Consider the following 19,083-nt stretch of genomic DNA (forward strand, 5'->3'; position numbering starts at 1 on the left):
TGTATTATTCGGCACACGCGCTATTTGTTATATTTGGGCGTGTGTTAATGTATTTAGTAATAACTCTCTCTCTCTCTCTCTTTATTTTTTTTTCGTATTCTCTCTCTCTCTCTCTCTATCTCACACGTACTGCACAGACTTTCCTTTCTCGGTCAGTTAATAATAAAATATTTAAAAATTGATCTCTCTTGTTAACAACTCCTATCTGCTAGTAGTAAGTGTGTGTTTAAGATAGTCGCCATATTTGCGACCCTTTACAAATGTACTCGCTATGTTATATGCCTTTAAAAGGGGTTTGTTTGTGTGTGTGTGTGTGTGTGTGTGTGTTTGGTTTTTGTATGTTTTATATTTCAGCTGCATTCCCTTTTTCTTGCGGATTGTTCGGTTTCTGGGGTTTGTCGTCTTGTTACAAAAGTCTCTCTCTCCCACTGCACGGACACTCTGTCACGTTCAGCTTACCCGCGCTATTGCATTATAAACTGTGCATTAACTGTCAACAATAAACTGCTGGATTTGTGTGGCTGTGTTGAGTTGTGTTTAAGTGTGTATTCCGCTCGCTAGACTGCTGGATGCTGATTGCAGCTTAGAGAAAGTTTGCTTATTTACAACGTGTACTCTCTCCATTTTCCCTCCAATATGGCTGCCATTCATGCGCTCTGTCAACTGTCAGTTTGAAAAGGAAACAAAAAAAACACAAAATAGAATCGCATTTCCATCTAGTTATCACTGGAGCTGGAATTATGAGTTATGGCTTTTTCCTACTCGAAAAGTATCAGCCATCATTTCCACCACTTTGCGTGGTGTGGAACAACTAGTTCATCTTGCATAATAGACACATATGTATGAATATGACCATTGACTCTCACTTTTTCTTAGAACCTACAGTTTAATGGGTTAGAAGAGACACACAATTTTTCACGACCGTTCGACCTTTTGTTTATAAATTTATGGGTTAAAAATGTAATTTTCCACTCCTCAGCTATCCAATTGCCTTTACTTCTCGTTCAATGTTTTTTTACGTTCCAACCCTTTGAGAGCAAAGGGTTTCACTATTAAAAAAAAACCATTCCCACCAAAGAGAACGATGCGATTGATGGATTTTGTTTATCGTTTTCTTTCAGTCAATTAATGCGAAACAAAATTATCGAAACACAATATGGAAAAGGGTGTGTCGCTGTTCCACGCCGTGCCAGTTACTGTCAGTTATTGGTAGTTTTGGTAATGTTTGCACGTAAAAACGCTCTTTAGCTTGCGATTTTTTTCCACATTTGTTCCGGTTCCAAAAGATTCACGATTTCGTTCATTTGTTGTTCATTTTTGTCTTCTTCCTTCATCATTTTTGTTTGTACTGTGTTTATAGTAATGGGAAGAAAGGATATAAATTTTGATGTAAACAAAAAGAATAAATAGAAAAAAACCATTCCAACCATAATCAAATAAATAGACGAGATAAATGATAAGCCAAAAAATAATATTATACTCGCTGCTTTATTACACCACCGCTCTGCATTTCAATGTTTATAGCTTAAAAGAAACCATACAGCTAGAATTACACTTGACTAAAATTATAGCTAATCATAACTCTCTACACCTAAAGGATAAACGCAATTGAAATTAAAGGAATAACAGGTTCGCGGTGCGCTTGAAATCAATAATTAATTACTATGCTCCTTCTGCGAATGTCTGCTCTCCGAGTGTCTGTTCTGGACCTGGGGTTGGGTAGCAATGCCATCGAACAAAAGTCCTTCGGCGATGCGACAATCTAGTTCTAGTTTTCGTGGAAAGAGCGAAAGGAAAATGCAATTCGTATTTTTTTTTTGTAGTAGAATCCAACCAGAACTATGAGAAACTTTGCATAATAAACCAAGAAAAGTAAAAAAAAACAGCAAAATAAAACAAATAACTGCCGCTTATCATTACGGGAGGAAGGGGAGTGGGTTTTTTTCTTCTTTTGTTTATCTCAAAAAAGGGACTGAATAAGAGATCCTCCCATTGTACATTCCTTATGGCACCACTACTGGCCATTACCGCTTCCGAACGCTCTTGTAGAACCGGATGATTGGATGGAAGGAAACATTCACTGCACGTGAGCGTGAGTGTGAGCTATGAGCGCGTGAGATAGAAAAAGGTTTAAAACCTCCGTTAAGTAGCCTAAAACATTTACCAAATAATTTTGACCTAACTTTTTCCCTCCTTCCATTCCGAAGCACTAATTAAGATCGATAAATCACGTTCGTGTGCACACTGCTGACGATTTAAAATTTTGACACCATTTTTGCCTAAACAATTGAATTTAGATAACACTTAAAACACATTTCGCTTTTCTTCCTTGCAACGGGGGAGTTGCCACTTTTGCTGTGGGAGGTTGCAAATAGAGATGGGAAGCAAAAATTAAACCAAAACTATACAAGAATGCTTCCCTTCATAGAGGGCGCGTGAGAAAGAGAATCGTCGTTCGAGTGGGAGTATTTTCACCATATTTTGTTTTTTGGTTACACATAAATAACAGACATGTCACCAAAGGGTTGATTCGTCTATTCGATCGTTATTCGCTGTTACCGTTCACTAGAATAATTTTGATTGCCTAAACAGTGTGTTTTAGTTCCTTCCTTTTTTATAATTTCAATATACCTAAAGAGATGCCTAAAAACAGAGAAAGAGGATAAACCATTTCTCGAACCACAGTCAATAGTTTTAGCTACTAAGAACAATTTTGTTTCTCTTTTCCTCATTTCTCCTTTTGCCTTCGTTTTGTACAAACCGAAACAGTAATTTTGTGAACACGGTTTTTCTCTCGTTTGTTAGATCGTACTCTCACGCTTTCGTTCATTTTCTTTTCATTCCATTTCCTAGTTTTGGTTCTGTCTCTTTTGTGAAATTTTGACTCACTCGTACTCGCCTTCCTTCGCCAAAAAACATTCCTATCTTCATAATTGTATATATATAATTTTTTTAAACACAATTTTGTTAAACATTTGACCTAAACAGTTTTTTTGTTTTGCTTTCCATTTCTTTTCCCCTCCCATTTCCATAATTCCACCCCATCATCGTTATCATCGTGCCTAAAAGTAGTTTATAGCTTAGTTTTTTTCTTGTTTTCTTTTTTGCCTAAAGACGTTTTCTTCTTCTTATTTTTATCACTTTCTACTGTTTGTGTGTTCCTTCTTTTTGTTTTGTATTTTCCCTCTTTGTTTTATCATGTCCGAAACGAGTGTGTGTGTGTGTGTGTGTGGGTGCAAACTAAAATGAATAATTTAGAAATACTTTTCTATGTTCTTTTTCCTCTTCACGCCCCCACATAGGGTTCCTCTAGTACGGTAGGATAAGGAGAGTGTTTTTCTTTTTGCTCATTTGCTTCTCTTTTTTTGTTGTGCTCACGTGTGTTCTTTGTTTGTATGTTTCTTTTATTGTTATCACAGTTCTTTTGCATCCTTTCCACTTGGCGCTTTTAATGCTTCCATTGTTATTTTCTCGTCCTATTCTCTTTTACTGTGCGGATGTAGTTACGTGTTTCATCCTATCTGTTAAGCTGCAGGTATGTAAGTAAAACACAAAATATAAAAAAAAAAAAACGTGAAAAGGTTTCCACTATCGTATGATTTAGTAAAAAAAGAAAGCAACAACAAACATAAATAAAGAAAAAGCCAACAAAAGTGTCAAAACTATACCATCAACATTGCAAATAGCTCCTGAAAAATGTCTCTCGGAATTTTTTTGCTTAAAGAATAATATCTTCTTTCTTGTTTAATGTTGCGTCAAACATTATGTGAAGAATACAACACGTATGAAGAGTTTGTTCAAACAGCGATTGAGACAGAATGAAAGAAAAATCGATTGAGACTGTATAAACTTTCGTAAATTCAACTAAAAACGCAAACGAATTGTTTTAAATTATAATTTTCACCTAACTCAGATTCTGTCTCGCTTCCATTTTTGCTCCAGCCCCGACGCGACTTTTCACTGCACTTGCTTTAATTTTAAATAATTTTGCATAGCCAAACATTGCACGTACGTCTCTATATGTTTTAGTTTTACTCTATGTTTTCTTTTCCTAAAAGAGACAAAATGATCCATTTTGTTGGTTTTGTATTTTCTTTTGCCTAAAATTCGGTAAATTTGATTCACACGAGACCACAGACGATTTGCATTTGCAATAGTGTAAGCTTGATAGAGCTACCTGTGCTGTCTTACAAAACTAAACGGTAACGCTAGATGGGAGGGTATACACTAAGCAAAAAAATAAAAAATAAACCAGACGAGAATACAGAAACAAAGAATGAACAGTTTAAAACACAAAACAATAAAAATACTACCCTAAACGTACTACGGACCCTACGAATTAAACGTACTCGTCCAGGTGACTTACTTACTTACTTACTCACCGCTGTCACTCCTTTACATACTCATTGCGTCTTCTACAGCAACACACACGAGCGGGCGCGGACACTAAATGCGAACACTAAAAACCAACACTAATGTACCGCCGAAACATTAGTACAGCGTGGTTATCGTTTTGCTTCTCCCTTTTTCCATTCCGTTTTTTTTATGTTTTTGCACAATTTCCCACATTGGTATGTTTTGTGTTCTGCTTGTCTGTTCTTGTTTTTGCTTTTTGATATATTCCATATCTTTTCTTCTCATTCTGCTCCTCTTTAAATTCGAGATTAGTTTTCCTTTGCTTGTTTTCTTTTTTTCTTATTCTTCCACCGTGTGTTTGCTTTAATGTTCCAAAAACACACACATGTTTCTTTTTTTTCTTAAATATTTACGCTCTTTGTTTTCTGATTTTGTTATATTTTGCACTTTTCTATCCTTAGTGCTTGTTTTACGGGTTTTCTTTTGTTATTTTCATTCCTCTTTTGTTCCTTTCCTTATTTCCATTTCTTCTTTCTTCGTTTCAACTTTCACGGTGCACGGTGTTTTCTTTGGTAATCAATTGAAAAGCATGGCACACGTTCCAGTTTTCTTTTTCACCTTTCTTATCTGTTTTCTCCTTTTTCTTTCCAGCTTTTCTTCTTTTTTCTCATTCGATGGCACAACATACTTGTTAAAAATGTTCCATCATCTGACATCGGTTTAACACATCTACAAATTCCCAGATAGTGTGTGTGTGTGTTGTGTTATTTAATGCTTTTACCCATCTGTCTGATCTTTTCGGGGGAGCTTTACTTGTACCAAACAAAGTTCCAATTTGCATAAACATTACCCCTTTCTTCTTATAATTGTTCATCGATCATTGCATCGCATTATGAGCAGGCAAATGAAAAGAAAAGGGAACAAAATAAAGCACAAAAAAAAAAAAAACTAAAAGGGGAACGAATACACCTCCACGATATGCTTCACCTGCGAAATTACTTGTTTAACAAACCACCCACATGCACACGCACACATAAACACAGTCGTGTGTTTACAACTGCTTCTCTGCTTCTGCGAGTCACCTTAACTCTACTACTAGCTCTTACTGTTGGTTTTCCTTTGTTTGATTGATTGTTCTGTCTATTGTGAAAAACAGAAAAAACATGTTGAACTTGGGCTACAAGGCACTTGACCGGCGGCTGATGGTCAGGTCCCAACGGAAGTACGGAAAGTTAAAAATCAAATATCGGACAAACAGAAAAACCGCACATAATGCCGGGCAAACCCTGCATGCAGGGTTCAACGCTTCCCGGATTAATGTTGGGTTGCTTAGTTATGCTGTCCGGTTCTATTGTGTTGCTGTCTTATACTGTAGTGATCCTGATCCGTTTGTTACTATTGTTGGCTTTGTCTATTACTCCTCTACTCCCGTGTAACTCACGAGTTTCTCTCCATCTCGCTAGCCCTTTCTCTCTCTCTCTCTCTTACTGTTTCTCTCCTTCTCTCTATTATTGTATATATTGTAGGTACTAAATAACAACTGTATATTGTTCTATCGTGTCTGATAGAAAGGCAACCTCCGCCGTTGATACGGCAGGAGATGACCCTTCTTTTAGTTTAACTATTGTCCCCGGAAGGGGGAAAACGGTTGCTTGCGGTTGAAGAGCCACCAACTCCGGGCTCCCCGAAAAGTGGAGCCCTGGAGGGTGGCGCCGGTAAGGATGAAGGGAGTTTGAACAAGTGTGTATAAAAAAGTACATCGTTCCTGTTTATTTGTTCGGTTTGTTCGGCGACCAGCGTGGTGTAACTATATCCTGTCTCCTCTGTATAATAACTTAACTGCAACTACCCTGATCATCTTAGTCGGATTTATTCTATTGGTTTGTATGCTTGCTTTGTTGTCCGTTATTAACTACGCGACCACGACAGAATAATGTCTAATAGCTGCAACCCTAGCGCAGCTGTCTCTTTCTCTCTCTCTCTCTCTCTGTCTTTCATACACAAAGTTCTCCCATACTGATGCCTTGGTGCCGTGACCAGGAGTAGCAGCCGTAGTAGCCATTTCTATTGTGTTTGGGTTTTGGTGGTTGTTGTTGTAAAAAACGCGCCTGCTTTGAATCAGGAAAAATAGCACCATCTGTTGTATAGGTTGTAATATTGTAAGCTATTGCACTATATATCCGGTTCGGTAAGAGAAAAAACTGGTCAAACAAAAACGGTTTTGACTATTTAGACACTATTACCCTAGTTGCGTTACTATTTAAAGAAAAAAACGGGTGCGCGCGTAGTTTGTGCGTGCCATGGGATAAAACGTTTCACGTGCGTCTTGTGCTGTGGTTTGTGTGGCTGGGTAATTAAATCTAGACTTGCCTTTACGCCTTAGCGACAGAGGTATATGCATTGCTCGTGTCCCTCTTGCTGTCCCTCTTGTTGAGGGCAGTTTGGGGGAGCCGTGCGAAAGGATGCGCCAGTGCAACACGGCACATCTTTCGATCAGGATTAGTGCAAGTGAAGCAGTCCCGTTGAGTTTGAAATGAGTTTGAAACGAAGGATCGAACTTCGAAATTAAAGTGACAGATTGTAAAAAGGAGAAAAAAACATGTACTGTAACCGTTTGTTCGTTTCCTCGTAGCTTTCGTAACGGTCTTCCCCTCGATTAGGCCCCAATTTTACAAAACTGTCAGTCCTCTATGCCATTTGTCCCTGCCGCGTCCTTTTCTTTTGCCGTATGGTAACCAATAAGTTCCGGTCGCGGTGAGCGACTTTTTCCCTTTTGTCCAGTTCCATCATTTAAATGCGCCATGTGCGCCACGATCCGATCCACAGGTTTGTGCTTCCTTGCGCCATTTTGAAATGCCCCTTCCCCCCCGGCCCATCGGTTTGCTTCCCATTTGTCCCCCCATTCAGTCTTTGGTTTCGATTACGATCTTGCACACACTCTTGTCCGCCTCTCGGTCCCTTTTTTCCATTCCTCCCTCTCTTTCTATCTATCTCTCTCTTTTCTTCGTTTGAATTCGCTGTTTGACCGCTTCTTGGGTCCTGTACTTCCCCGGTCTGTGTTCGGTGCAGAAACCATATCGAGACATGGCATTAATGTCCGTTAGCCATCGATTCTAGCGGGTGATGCAATGGCGGTACTGGTGGTGGTGGTTGTGGTGGCTGCTGCTGCTGTGGTTGATGCAGGTGAACCAAATGCTGTGGATCGCTCGGATATCACTGTGCCACGACGGCCTGCGGTATCGGGGCGGCCACAATCGCGGCCGCTACGGCTGCGGCGGTGGCTGCCGACACGGGCGGCGGCACGGACACCGGTGGACCACCGCCGTTCGGTCCGGTTCCGTGGGGTGGTGGCGGAGGTGCATTACCCGGCCCACCCCCGCTCGGCTGCTGGGGCGGACCACCCACGTTCGGGGTGACCGAGGCAGCGGCGGCGGCGGCAGCGGCTGCGGCGGCGGCCGCAGCCGCCTGCCCATTGGCGTTGGCCGCCGCTACGGCGGCCGCACCCGCTACGAACGATTGATTAAACGGCGGTCCGTAACACTGCGGAAAGTACAGCTCATGTTTCACCGGTGTACCCATACGCTGGATCAGCTGGTTCTGCTTATCCATCAAAAACGATGGCGATACCTTCTGCTCGATTATGCCGTTGTTGTTATTGTTGTTGTTGTTGTTGTTGTTGTTGTTATTATTGTTATTGTTGTTGGCGGCGCTGTTGTTGCCATTGGCGTTGTTTCCGTTTGCCGCCGTGCCTGCGTTCCGTGCGGCGTCGCTGTTATCGTTATTGTTGTTACTGCTGGTAGTATTGTTGTTGTTATTGTTGTTGTTGTTGTTGTTGTTATTGTTGTTGTTGAGGGCAGCCATGGATGCCAGCTTGCGTGATTTGGACGAGTGCGGGTTCATGTGGTTATCGATATGTTTCTTAACCTCCTGTTCGGTGCCGAAGCGTCGCCTACAGTTGGGCATTGGACAGCAGAATGGTCGGTCGCCCTGTGAAATTATAAAGCAAGCAACACAAACAATCGATTAATCCGTCGTCGTACAAGCAACATGAATGCTACCTAAAGGTTGACACTTGAAAGCAACTTAACAACACGCCTAAAGTTATGCATACCGCATAGCAAACATAAAGTATTTAAATTAGCGTATAAGACATTAATGCTCAACTAGCCGCCGAATAAAGGTCTGGCTGGATTGAGTGGGGAAACATCACTCCGAAATGAACAAATTGTTTAAGGAGCAGCAATGAAGACAATGAAATGACCTCACGATTGACGAACTCCATTAGAAAAAAGAATTGTTGGAAGACAGAAAGAATGTCCTTAAAAAACGAATAGAATGATACCATCTAGAGAAGATGGCGGTCGCTCAGTCGTTCAACTTCTGAAATGCAATGGGATCTTTTGGTATCGCGGTTATCAGACCATTAATGCGCTTGCTATGGAGAGAACCACTCTAGACATGGAGTGTGAAAACTTGCTGGTCTTTCTACAGTCTGGGGAATCTTCTCCACTCAAATCTCGCTTTAAGCTGCCATAATAAATTTGCAATATTCCCCGTACTGCTATAAGTTTCTGAGATTTGAACTTTTGATCCCGTATGTGGCGAACGACAGTAGACGACCCTCCGAATTGTCCAATGAATCACCCACGGAATGTTTTTAACGTCTACATGGATGGATGAGTATGGGAGGCACCTCAAACAGCAGCTAGAACTGAAATCTAAATTTTACAACTACCTGGTGCGTTCGGGTGTGCTGATCGAGAATTGCTTTCTGCCGGAAGTCTTTGCCACATTGTCCGCACCGGTACGGTTTCTCGCCCGTATGTATACGAATGTGCTGTTATGGAAAGAAAATGATTATTATAAGAATTCTTTTTTAAGCCCCACCCAACGGGCGTCCTACCTGGTTCAGGATCGTGCGCTGCCGGAAGAACCGTGGACAGTACATACAGCCGAACGGTTTCTCGTTCGTGTGGATGCGCAGATGCTGCGTCAGGTGTGACTGCTGCCGGAACCGCTTGCCACACTCCGGGCACGGGTAGGGCCGTGACTCGATGTGTATGCAACCGTGCTGGAGCAGCGTGCTCTTCTGCTTGAACTCCTTCTGGCAGATGGGACAGCGCACGTACAGGGGCATTCCAGCCGAACGGCCGTGCTGGATCACATCCGGCAGTATCGCCTTGCCACCGGTGGCCTTGTTCAGATACTGCAGATTGTTGCCGAAGATCGAATGGTTCACGCCCTTGCCGTCCTTGAAGTAGGCCGGATAGTTGTCCGGCGAGAAGCAACCGCGCGATTCCCCGCCACCCTGCGACGCTTCGTCGCCGAACGCTTGCTCATCCTTCGGCTGGGCGTTCTCCAGCTCCGGCGGGTACGGCACATCCTGGGGCCAGAGCGTAGCGTGCGGACCGTTCTTGAAGATCAAATGCGGAGACACATCTGTGGAGCAGAACGAAGCAAGAAAGAGCACCGTGAAAGATCTACCGGCCCGAGTGCGCGTGTGCTAAGATGCGCCTTATGCTTTAGCTAAGTCTAACAGGAAAGAGGACATATTACCGAGCAACGGGGTTTGCAACGTGTGCCAAAGGTAATGCCAAAAGTGATTCAACCAATAAGAGATTTAATAGCTGTGACGTACAAGATGAATTTGGAGCTTTGTTTTTGAAGATTTTGTCCACCAAAGGCAACTCGTGCGCTACTGAGCTGAGGCTACTGAGCCGAGAGCCCACGTTAGAGGGAAGCTTTGTACGTACCGGGCCTCGTCCAAGCACAAAGCTTCCCTCTCACTCGGGAGGGAAACCAGCATGCGTGGGTAAGGGAAGATGAGAACATAATAGTACAACACACCGAAAAAGCCACAATAGGAAATGTATGTGCGGGGAAAAGCGGGGATTGGGGGTTAACTGCGCCAGACATGTCGAGCTTCTAGCGTGAAGCTCATCCCCGAACGTTTTCGTTTTTCGCGGCGCATTTTTCGCTCTTCTCCACGACGTTGCATCGCAGTGAACCGCAGTGTCGCTGGATGTGCTTCGCACCAGAAGTCGCAGCCCTTAGCTGTGGGAAGTGAGATGGCCGCCCACCGAGGCGAGGATTTCAAAGACGTCCAAAATGCCATGACCGGGTAGCGGGTAGGGTAGGTGGAAGATGGGTTAGAAGGGCAGGTGAGCGTAAGGTGTTGGGTCGTCAGAGCGCCAGAGCTCCCCACGGATGCGTCCGCTCGCCGGAACGAGGGCGCTCCGTGCAGCTCCGCACTCCGAGGCATGCTAAAGAGCTGCTTAACCCAACACTTAGTGCAGATGATGTGCAGGAGATGGAATGGTGTTGGTGCGCCATTGTGTGTGTGTTTTTGTTTGTATGTGTGTGTATGTGTGGGTATGTGCAGGAGGAAGAAGAAAGCGTATGCAATTATTAAAATTAACTAAGTATATATAAATCGTCACAATAATCGATCGCTCGCCTTGATGGGTGCGCACATGTTGGTTCAATATGGCCTTTTGTCGAAATTTTTTGCCGCATTCCGGATACGGGCATCCGAACGGCTTATCACCTGAGTGAATGCGGATGTGCTGGTTCAGGATGGCCCGCTGCCGGAAGCTGCGCGGACAGTACGCGCAGCTGAACGGCTTTTCGTTCGCGTGTATCCGCAGGTGCTGCGTCAGGTGTGATTGCTGCCGGAACCGTTTCCCACACTCGGGGCAACCGTACGGGCGCGAATCGGTGTGGATGCGCTCGTGCTGCAGCAGGGTACTCTTCTGCTTGAAGTCTTTCCCGCACGTCAAACACTTGAACAGCCGCAGGTCGGAGTTTTTCGACTTGGAGTGACCGGTGCCGGTGCCGGTGCCGGCATTGCCCGCGTTGCCACCGTTCGGACCCGGTGCGACACCGTTCGTTGGCGAGTGGTGCAGCTGCTGATTGTTGGCCGCACCACCGGGAGCACCGCCCGGTGCGGTCGCACCAGCTCCACCACCGCCACCACCACCACCTCCGTGGAGCAGATCGGGCATGCCGTACTGCTCCAGGGCGCCGGATTGATCGAGCCCGGTCGGCATGCCCACCGGCAGTACGCCCGTTTTGTTGAGATAGTGATGGAGCGGTGCAAAGCCCGGCGGTGGTAACATGGCGCCCTGCGGTCCGGCGTGATGCCGCTGTGCGTAGTAGTTTAGCTCGGCCTGGGAAGCCTCGTTCCCGAAGCACCCGGGCGGTCCGGGAGGCCCTCCACCGCCACCACCCCCACCACCGTTACCACCACCGGCGGTACCGGGTGCCGATTGGTTGCCCTGCTGGTTCGGGTCGTTCGGGTGGTTCCCGGACGAGTTGTTGCCACCCTGCTGCTGCTGCTGCTGCTGGACCAACTGTTGCTGTCCGTTCGGCTGCTGCTGCTGGTGCTGAACGGCTTGTTGCATGCTTTGTACCTAGGATGGAGACATAAACACAACAGGGAAAAGCAAAAAAATACCATTAGCGACCGGTTGCGTTGCCCGCAGGAGTGCTACCTTCACTTCACGGGGATAATGTACCTTGATCAAATCTTCCTCAATGTCTGGACCGTTATTCGCAGGATACGGACTAGTGGCCGGGCTGTGTAGATGACCATTCGCTTGTTCACCCGGTTGCTGTGGCCTATTGTCCTGATTCGGGGGACTATGATTGGCGGAGGTTTGCTGATGGTGCTGCTGCTGCTGTTGCTGGTGGTGCTGGGCTGCGGCGGCAGCTGCTGCAGCGACAAGCTGTTGCTGCGTTGCCGCACCGTTCATGTGTGCCTGCAGGTGGTTCTGAGCGTTCTGCTGGTAGATGGCCGGTCCCTCGGCATTCCCCCACTGGACGGCGGCAGCTGCGGCTGCCCCACGCTCGGCCGCTTCCTGCGAATCCTTGTACAGCACGTACGGGGCCGTGTCCTGCGAGATGCAGTACATGATCTGTCGCGGCACCTTCAGACCCGCTGCCAGACACGCCGCAAATGAGGCAGAAAAATTGATCGCCATCTTGAACTGCGTCCAACGGAATTTTTAATTGTTAGGAGTCTGGCGCTCTCTCTCTCTCTCTCTCTCTCTCTCTCTCTCTCTCTCTCTCTTTCTTGTTGTGTTTGTTTAGCTCCACAGGCAGAAGATCACTTATCCGGTACGATTGGGCAGGCAGGGAATGCAGCAGATGTAGCCGTTTCTCCTAAGTTTTGCGCAAAACAATTCGCCCTTGCCTCCTTGCGGCGGTGCTTGCAGTGCGCAGCGTTCGTAAACAAGGCTTCCAGTAAACCGGGGAAGCAAGCCGCTAGGTCTTTGTTCAGTGAGCCATCCTGTTGAATAACGGTTCCAGCCTGGTTGGGATACTATTTCTTTTTTTCTATTACTGTTTACTGTTTCTCGAACGATCGTGAACGATCGAGCTGAGTGTGTCTGTAAAGGAGGCAACGAAAGGAAAACAAAATGATTGTGTGTTCTGCTAGCTCTTGTCCTCGTTACGCTCGAGATAATGCAATTTGGAACGAAAAGAAAAAAGAAAATAAATTTAAAACATACCTACGGACACTGTTAGAATAAAAACCAAAACCAAAAACCCATAAACCAGACACACACCCGCGGGAGATTAGTTTCAAGAATATGTAAAAAAACACACAGCAAGCGAAACACACGCGGTGAAAACTAAGACAACGCGCAACACATCGCGAACATACTTTTGCGAAGAACCGAACCGTGCAACGTAAACTTGGCCACTACTGCTCAAATGGTTTCCCAATAGTTTGGGGCGAGTTTTCCCCGGCAGTGGTACCCTCCTGTTTACAAATGGACGATTTAACAACAACACCAACAACAACAACAGTGCAACCCATGAATGGAAAAGAGGTTTTATTGCCACCCGGTCCTCTTTCCTTTCCCTTCCTACCATACCGGATAGCCGCGCCAAGCTTGATTCCGTGGCACGGGTTTTCTGCGAATCCGTGGGTACGTTTTTATGCACTTTGGTGCACCAATCCACGCATAGAAACCCATGTATGTGGGGGGTAGTGCGGCCAAACAGGGGAGGGGCGGGGGGGGTGAATAGACTAGGTTATGTTGCGAAACCGTTGGACACTATTATTTTGCGTGCACTGCAAAGTGCATTAAAGGGGGACAACATCGCACCCAAGACGCTAAATAAACCGCTGACCCTGTGTCGGGGAGATTTTTTTCAACCCCTCGTCGAAGATACTCGTATGATGAAAAAACAAAACCCCCTCTGCCAAGCCTAGATTCATTAGCCAAGTTGTGTGAGGAAGGACGTGCCGGTGGTGGGCAATTTTTTGGAAGCTCCCGATATTTGGGAACCCATTTTATTGCATTTGTTTTGTTGCGATTTTTTTTTTCATATGACTTTCTTACTTGCGACGGCCATTACCGTTAAGTTTGAATTTGGTGGGAATTTGTTCCACTACCTTGGGCCAGACAGTGGTGTTCAACAAAAAATTATTATCAGACATTTTTATTACACTTTTTATACAATTATTGGTTTTGTTTACTCTTAAAAAAACACACACACGCATCCCAAACACCAAACGTGTTCGGTTCCTGTGTGGAACTGAAAGAAGAAAAAAAACATAAAAGGAATGTTTTTGTAGCCATCAAATTGGAAAACTGCAAGGCGAAGAAATTTTGTCGTGCCTATTGCACAAACTGCACTCGTTTTTTTTTTATTTCCTTCCAAGCGCTATGAAACCCTCCCGGTCCCCGCCTTTCTTGGGGTCCACCGCACTGCTGCAGTTTCGCAAGTGAACAACACTTTTTTTTTCTGTGTGCTATTTGCTCTTTCTACACGTTTCCGGTGAAGAAGAAGCGAGATGTTTTACTTTTTCCACCATATGCTGTTCTTTTTTTCTGCAACACTGCGAGGTCCCAATATGTGCGGCAAACAAAAATATAATGCACTAAATGCAGCTGCAATAACAATAACAGCCGAGGTAGTACCGGCGCCCGTTCTCAAGGCACTCGCGCGAAAACTGGGAGCTACTTTTATTTTCCTTAAGCTCGGTGGCTTCTACCGTACGAGGGGAGGCGCTTTCTGAATGGTTGGCATGAGCTGGATGGCCTCTGAAGAGTACAATTTGGCACAGTGTTAGGAGAGTGTTATAAAAATGGAAGAATCTGTTGCGACGTGTACGGGCGCACTATAAGCAACCAGTCCCGGGTGGGAAACGTTTCATTCAAGCTGGCACTGTTATTGTATGCACTTTCAGGTTTGCTTTAGTTAAGGGGAAATAAGTAAAGTTTGTGAAGGGTCTTGTCACGCAGTTATATTTTCTCGCTAACTTAAACCAAATCTTTTGGTTTTGTTTAATTCAAATGCTCTTGAAAAGAAGTTTGGTTGTTTGGAATCGCTCTGAAGCCGCATTTACTGTCACATTATCTGCCTTATCGCTTAGTAAATAATAAACTTACGTTACTAAACCTAAGCTTCCCAAACCTACTCTTACTTAGGTCTAGCGATCACTTTTTAAGAGATAGCCAAATTGTAAGTAAACAGTAGAGGAGAGATGATATCCGAATAGAGGAGACGAGGATTCGAAAAGGGACAAATAGCATCCAAAAGTACTACAGTAGGGTGACGTGTGAAGATGATTAACTTTGGAGGTCATGTACGAAGAGAACGAATGCAAGAGCAGGTATTCAAACGAGGAGGATGGAATCGAAGAAGGATTATTGCATAACGACGGTATTCTAGGAACTGACGCCTATCCTAGGACCTTGCAGGTGACAAACACCATTCGTTCAGTATGCGTCTTACCCAAGGGAGACCAGATCCAGACACGGGCGATAATCGAACCAATGAGCAGTAAAAAGTCTTCAAACAATGAGAATTAGAAATGCTTCCAGCAAAATCAGCAAATTAACAACTCCAAGCAGTTGAAATCTTCACGGAACCTAATGCCAAAAATGGTGATACATAATTGTCTAATGTAGTTGAGCTTCGGATATAACGAATGGATGACCCAAGTGATTGAAGCAGCTTCATTTTATCAGATAAGTCGTTGGGGCCGTCTCCTACCCATTCTGGCCAGTCTCACACACTGAAGATCGTGGATCATATCAAATCCGGTTAGTTTTCTCTTAGTTTCTCTTAGAATTTTTGCCGTAATTCAGATGAGTTTGATAAGGAAATTTGTCGCAGGAATTGCATACTTTTAGGCGACCTTTTGTGTATTGTTTCCATGATAATTGAAACTCGAACACCCCTTGAAACTTCTTGTGTATTTTTATACATTTCTTCGTTTTTACAATAAACGTTTAAAAATGTATTTCTTCTATATATTTATCTAAGTTCTATATAATGTATACATAAATATAAAAAATGTAAAATTGCATAAAATGAAATCAAATACATTATATCATTAATTATAGAGAAATGGATATTAGATCCAACTATGAAAAAAAGAAAAGTATTTTAAAATTTTACAAGGTAATTATACACATAACTATATTCCAAATTTAAAGAACGCTAACTACTATGATGATAAGCATTTGTATACACAGAATTAGAGCTTGCACGTGCGCAATCGCCTGAATGTACGCCACAAAGTGCGAGTGTGTGCTGATTTTGCCGTTTGGTATGGATTTAAAAATTCACTTCCACGGTTATCGGGTGATTGTGTGAGTTTTTTTTTACCTTTTCCCCGTACTTTTTTATCATACATACTTTTTCCATGCCAAACCACCACATAGCCACCGTAGCGAGGGATTCGCTCGTCAGGGGAAAAAAAAACAGCGAGAACGAACGGCGCCACGGATATACTTTGCGGATGCTGGAACGGTCGGTAGCCGACAAAAAATTGAACTGTGATGTGCAGTTTTTCGATAAAATAAATGTTCGCCCCATGCGAGCGGGGAAAACTGTTACCAATTCAACTGCATCGAAATGTGGCACGGCACGAAATCAAACGGTACCGGTAGCTGTGGACTGGTGGCGGCGCTCGGAATCAGAAATCCATATGCACCACGCATGTGCAACTCAAATATTTATTGTTTACATTCACCGACCGAACCGATGGGACACATATAAATGCACGTTTTGTGCCGTACGCGGCAAGCGACAAGAGTGCAGAGTTATAAAACAATAGACTTTCCCGATGCATACCGCGAGGTAAAAAAACAGGGCACAAAACAAGAAGGATAATCAGAGTGATAATAAAAACAGACGAATGCATAATAAAACAAGCTGGTCGGATTTTTTGCTCATTCTGCTCCCCACCTGCTCCATTCCCGTGTCCCAGGATTTGTTTGTGCATCTGCGACAATAGCGAACGAGTCCTTTCTCTGTGTGTTGTTAATTATCGAATGCTTTCCATTGTTGCACGAGAGGTTGCACGAGAAGTGGCCGCTGCGGTAGAGCGGACCGGGCGGCAAATGCCTGGAAAACAATAGCCTTCGGACGGTGGGTCGTCGCGTTTGGGTGGGAAAACGAAATTCGGGTATAAAAATGCAAGCCCATTGAAATAAATATTAAATGTGCCGTCCTGTCAGCAGGAGACGGTGCTGGAGAGAAAACAAAAAACTCTCCATCCCAAACCGGGTTTGACGTGTTGAGATTGAGCTTGTCCATCTCGGGAGTCCGTTTCAAAAGTGCGGATATGTCCGACGGCTCACAAATGATGAGTGACGTTCGCCAAGCCCGGAAAGCGATTGTGAGCGATAGAGAAAAGGTTGCTAGTGTTTGCACCTTTCTCTTGTTAATGTTGTTAAAATATTCAAATTTATTATAATTCATTATAAGGAAACTACCCACAATAATCATGTCTGAAGAAAACCAACATTCCAATATCTCTATTTGAGCGCAATTCAAAGTAGTACGCCTCTTCTGTTCGAACGTATTGCGATTGCATACCTTCAGGCAAATTTGTTCCTGCTTCATATAACTTAGCGCCTGAATGTATACAATAATTAGTTAGGGATCCTTTTTACACAGATACGGGGCACCATTTAGACAGTTTTTGGCAAAGGCCAGTTTCAGGTACTTCAATCCTACAGTTAGACACAAAATATCAGCAAGGATATTTGAACAGGGCTTTTCACCTTCTGCTGATGTAAATAAAATTAGTCGCACTTCATCAGTCAATCAATTAAATATTCTTACAAACTCCAATTAACTGACCAACTCTTTTTGCCTCGAGCTCCTGAATAATTTTCTATAAAACGTAGTACATTTAATTAGTGTTAAAATGCAAATGTAAAGTAAAACTCTCCCATTCTTTCTCTTTCTACCGTTCGCTAATGAATCGCAGAACGGCCAAAAAAACCCCTCCATACACGATTGCAATTTCATTTGGGTGCAATTAAAACTATTTTTTGTTCAATCAACTGGTGTCTTTTGTAACAAAAAATGCATCCATTGGAATGGCACACAATGGAGCCCTTTTCCAAGGGGCCAAACATCGTTAACGAAACGTGCGCACACACTCACGCAAACGCCCCGGAGGGTAAATGAAGAAAGCTGGGAAAAATTGCACCCAAAAGGTGACAACAGCATTATTCTTCCTGCAAGCAAAAACAAAAAGAAAGGCCCCGGTGGGCGATTCTGTTGGGTACCGAAGAAAAACACACACTGGCACCCACTCCTGCCATAGGCGAAAAAGGAAATAATCGTGCGCTGGGCTGTAATTATTCATTTGGTACAATAATTAAAAATGTTAACAATCGAAGAAGCGCATGCAGTCAGACGGAAAATAAATACATTTTACTGTTTGGGTTGAAATTTTTCCCCTCCCCTCTTTTCCCTGCTCGCCCCCTTCGTTCGGTCACCAAACCCAGCGAGTGCGTTCGTTTGATGGATAAAATGCTTGCGCAAAGGGAAAATAAAATATAAAACGAAACGTAACGAACGGGCCCAATCGAAGCGCGTCATGTGGAAAATAAAAATTTGACGCCCCAACCCTCGAAATGGCCAAACATTCGAATGCTGGCTGCGAGTGCAAAGTGAACAACAACAACAACCCGCAAAAAAAACATGAAAGGACGACGATAGGGTTAAGAAAAAAGGAAATGACGTGAAAATCCAATTTGTACACCACATCTCTTCTCACACCCCCAACAACCCCTTCGCTTTGGCCGCCTAGTAGGGTCAGGGCGAAAAAAATGGCCACCCACCATCCCTGAAGGCTTCGTGCAATTGCAACCACCCACGAGAACCTGATGCAGTACATTCGGACAGTTTTTATAGAAATGTTTTCGAGGATGCAGTTGCACATCCATTTTCCTTCACTAAATGAAATCAAGGGACCGGGTTGCTGCACCGGGAACGGTTAAAGTTTGGCAGCAAAAAATAAAAAATAAAACAAAAATGCCCAACAGGATAGGGCGAAAATAGCGTCGAGCGTAATTAAAATTCAATAACTACGAAATTCGAGTGTTCGCGGGCCTCATGTGCATACGGTGCAGCTAGGCTGCGTGCGTTTGGCAACAAGGAAATGCAATTGCATCCCATCAGCAAGCGCTCGGCTAGCAAGCTCAGGGATTGGCTTCCCGGTTTTGGGCAATATCATGGTGGAAAAAGACACACAAAATATGCCTTAGTCTCATCCGGAAAGGGGAAAATAAACGTATTATGCAGTCCAAATTACAGCGCCTTCGTGAGACCCACAACCCGCCCAACATCCAGTGAAAGGTTACTTTAGCATAACGCAACGATCCTTAATGGTTTGCACGCAAAAACCACCGATCAATCTCGCAACGTTCGCACACGTTCGATTGCCGATTTGTTCACATTAAT

The 19,083-nt window shown here is 44.1% G+C and overlaps 1 protein-coding gene across 1 annotated transcript; it reads right to left on the reverse strand.

The window, feature by feature from the left end:
- Positions 1–7,569: 7,569 nt before the first annotated feature.
- On the reverse strand, positions 7,570–12,338 carry LOC128719695 (zinc finger protein 837). The gene is made up of 5 exons (XM_053813322.1): positions 11,874–12,338; positions 10,814–11,768; positions 9,260–9,795; positions 9,089–9,193; positions 7,570–8,343 (listed from the first exon to the last, which is right to left on the reverse strand). Exons 1-5 carry the CDS (start codon positions 12,336–12,338, stop codon positions 7,570–7,572), a joined length of 2,835 nt encoding a protein of 944 aa, XP_053669297.1.
- Between the last annotated feature and the right edge of the window lie 6,745 nt (positions 12,339–19,083).

This window comes from Anopheles marshallii, chromosome 2, assembly GCF_943734725.1.
Source record: "Anopheles marshallii chromosome 2, idAnoMarsDA_429_01, whole genome shotgun sequence".
Classification (NCBI taxonomy): Eukaryota; Metazoa; Arthropoda; class Insecta; order Diptera; family Culicidae; genus Anopheles; species Anopheles marshallii.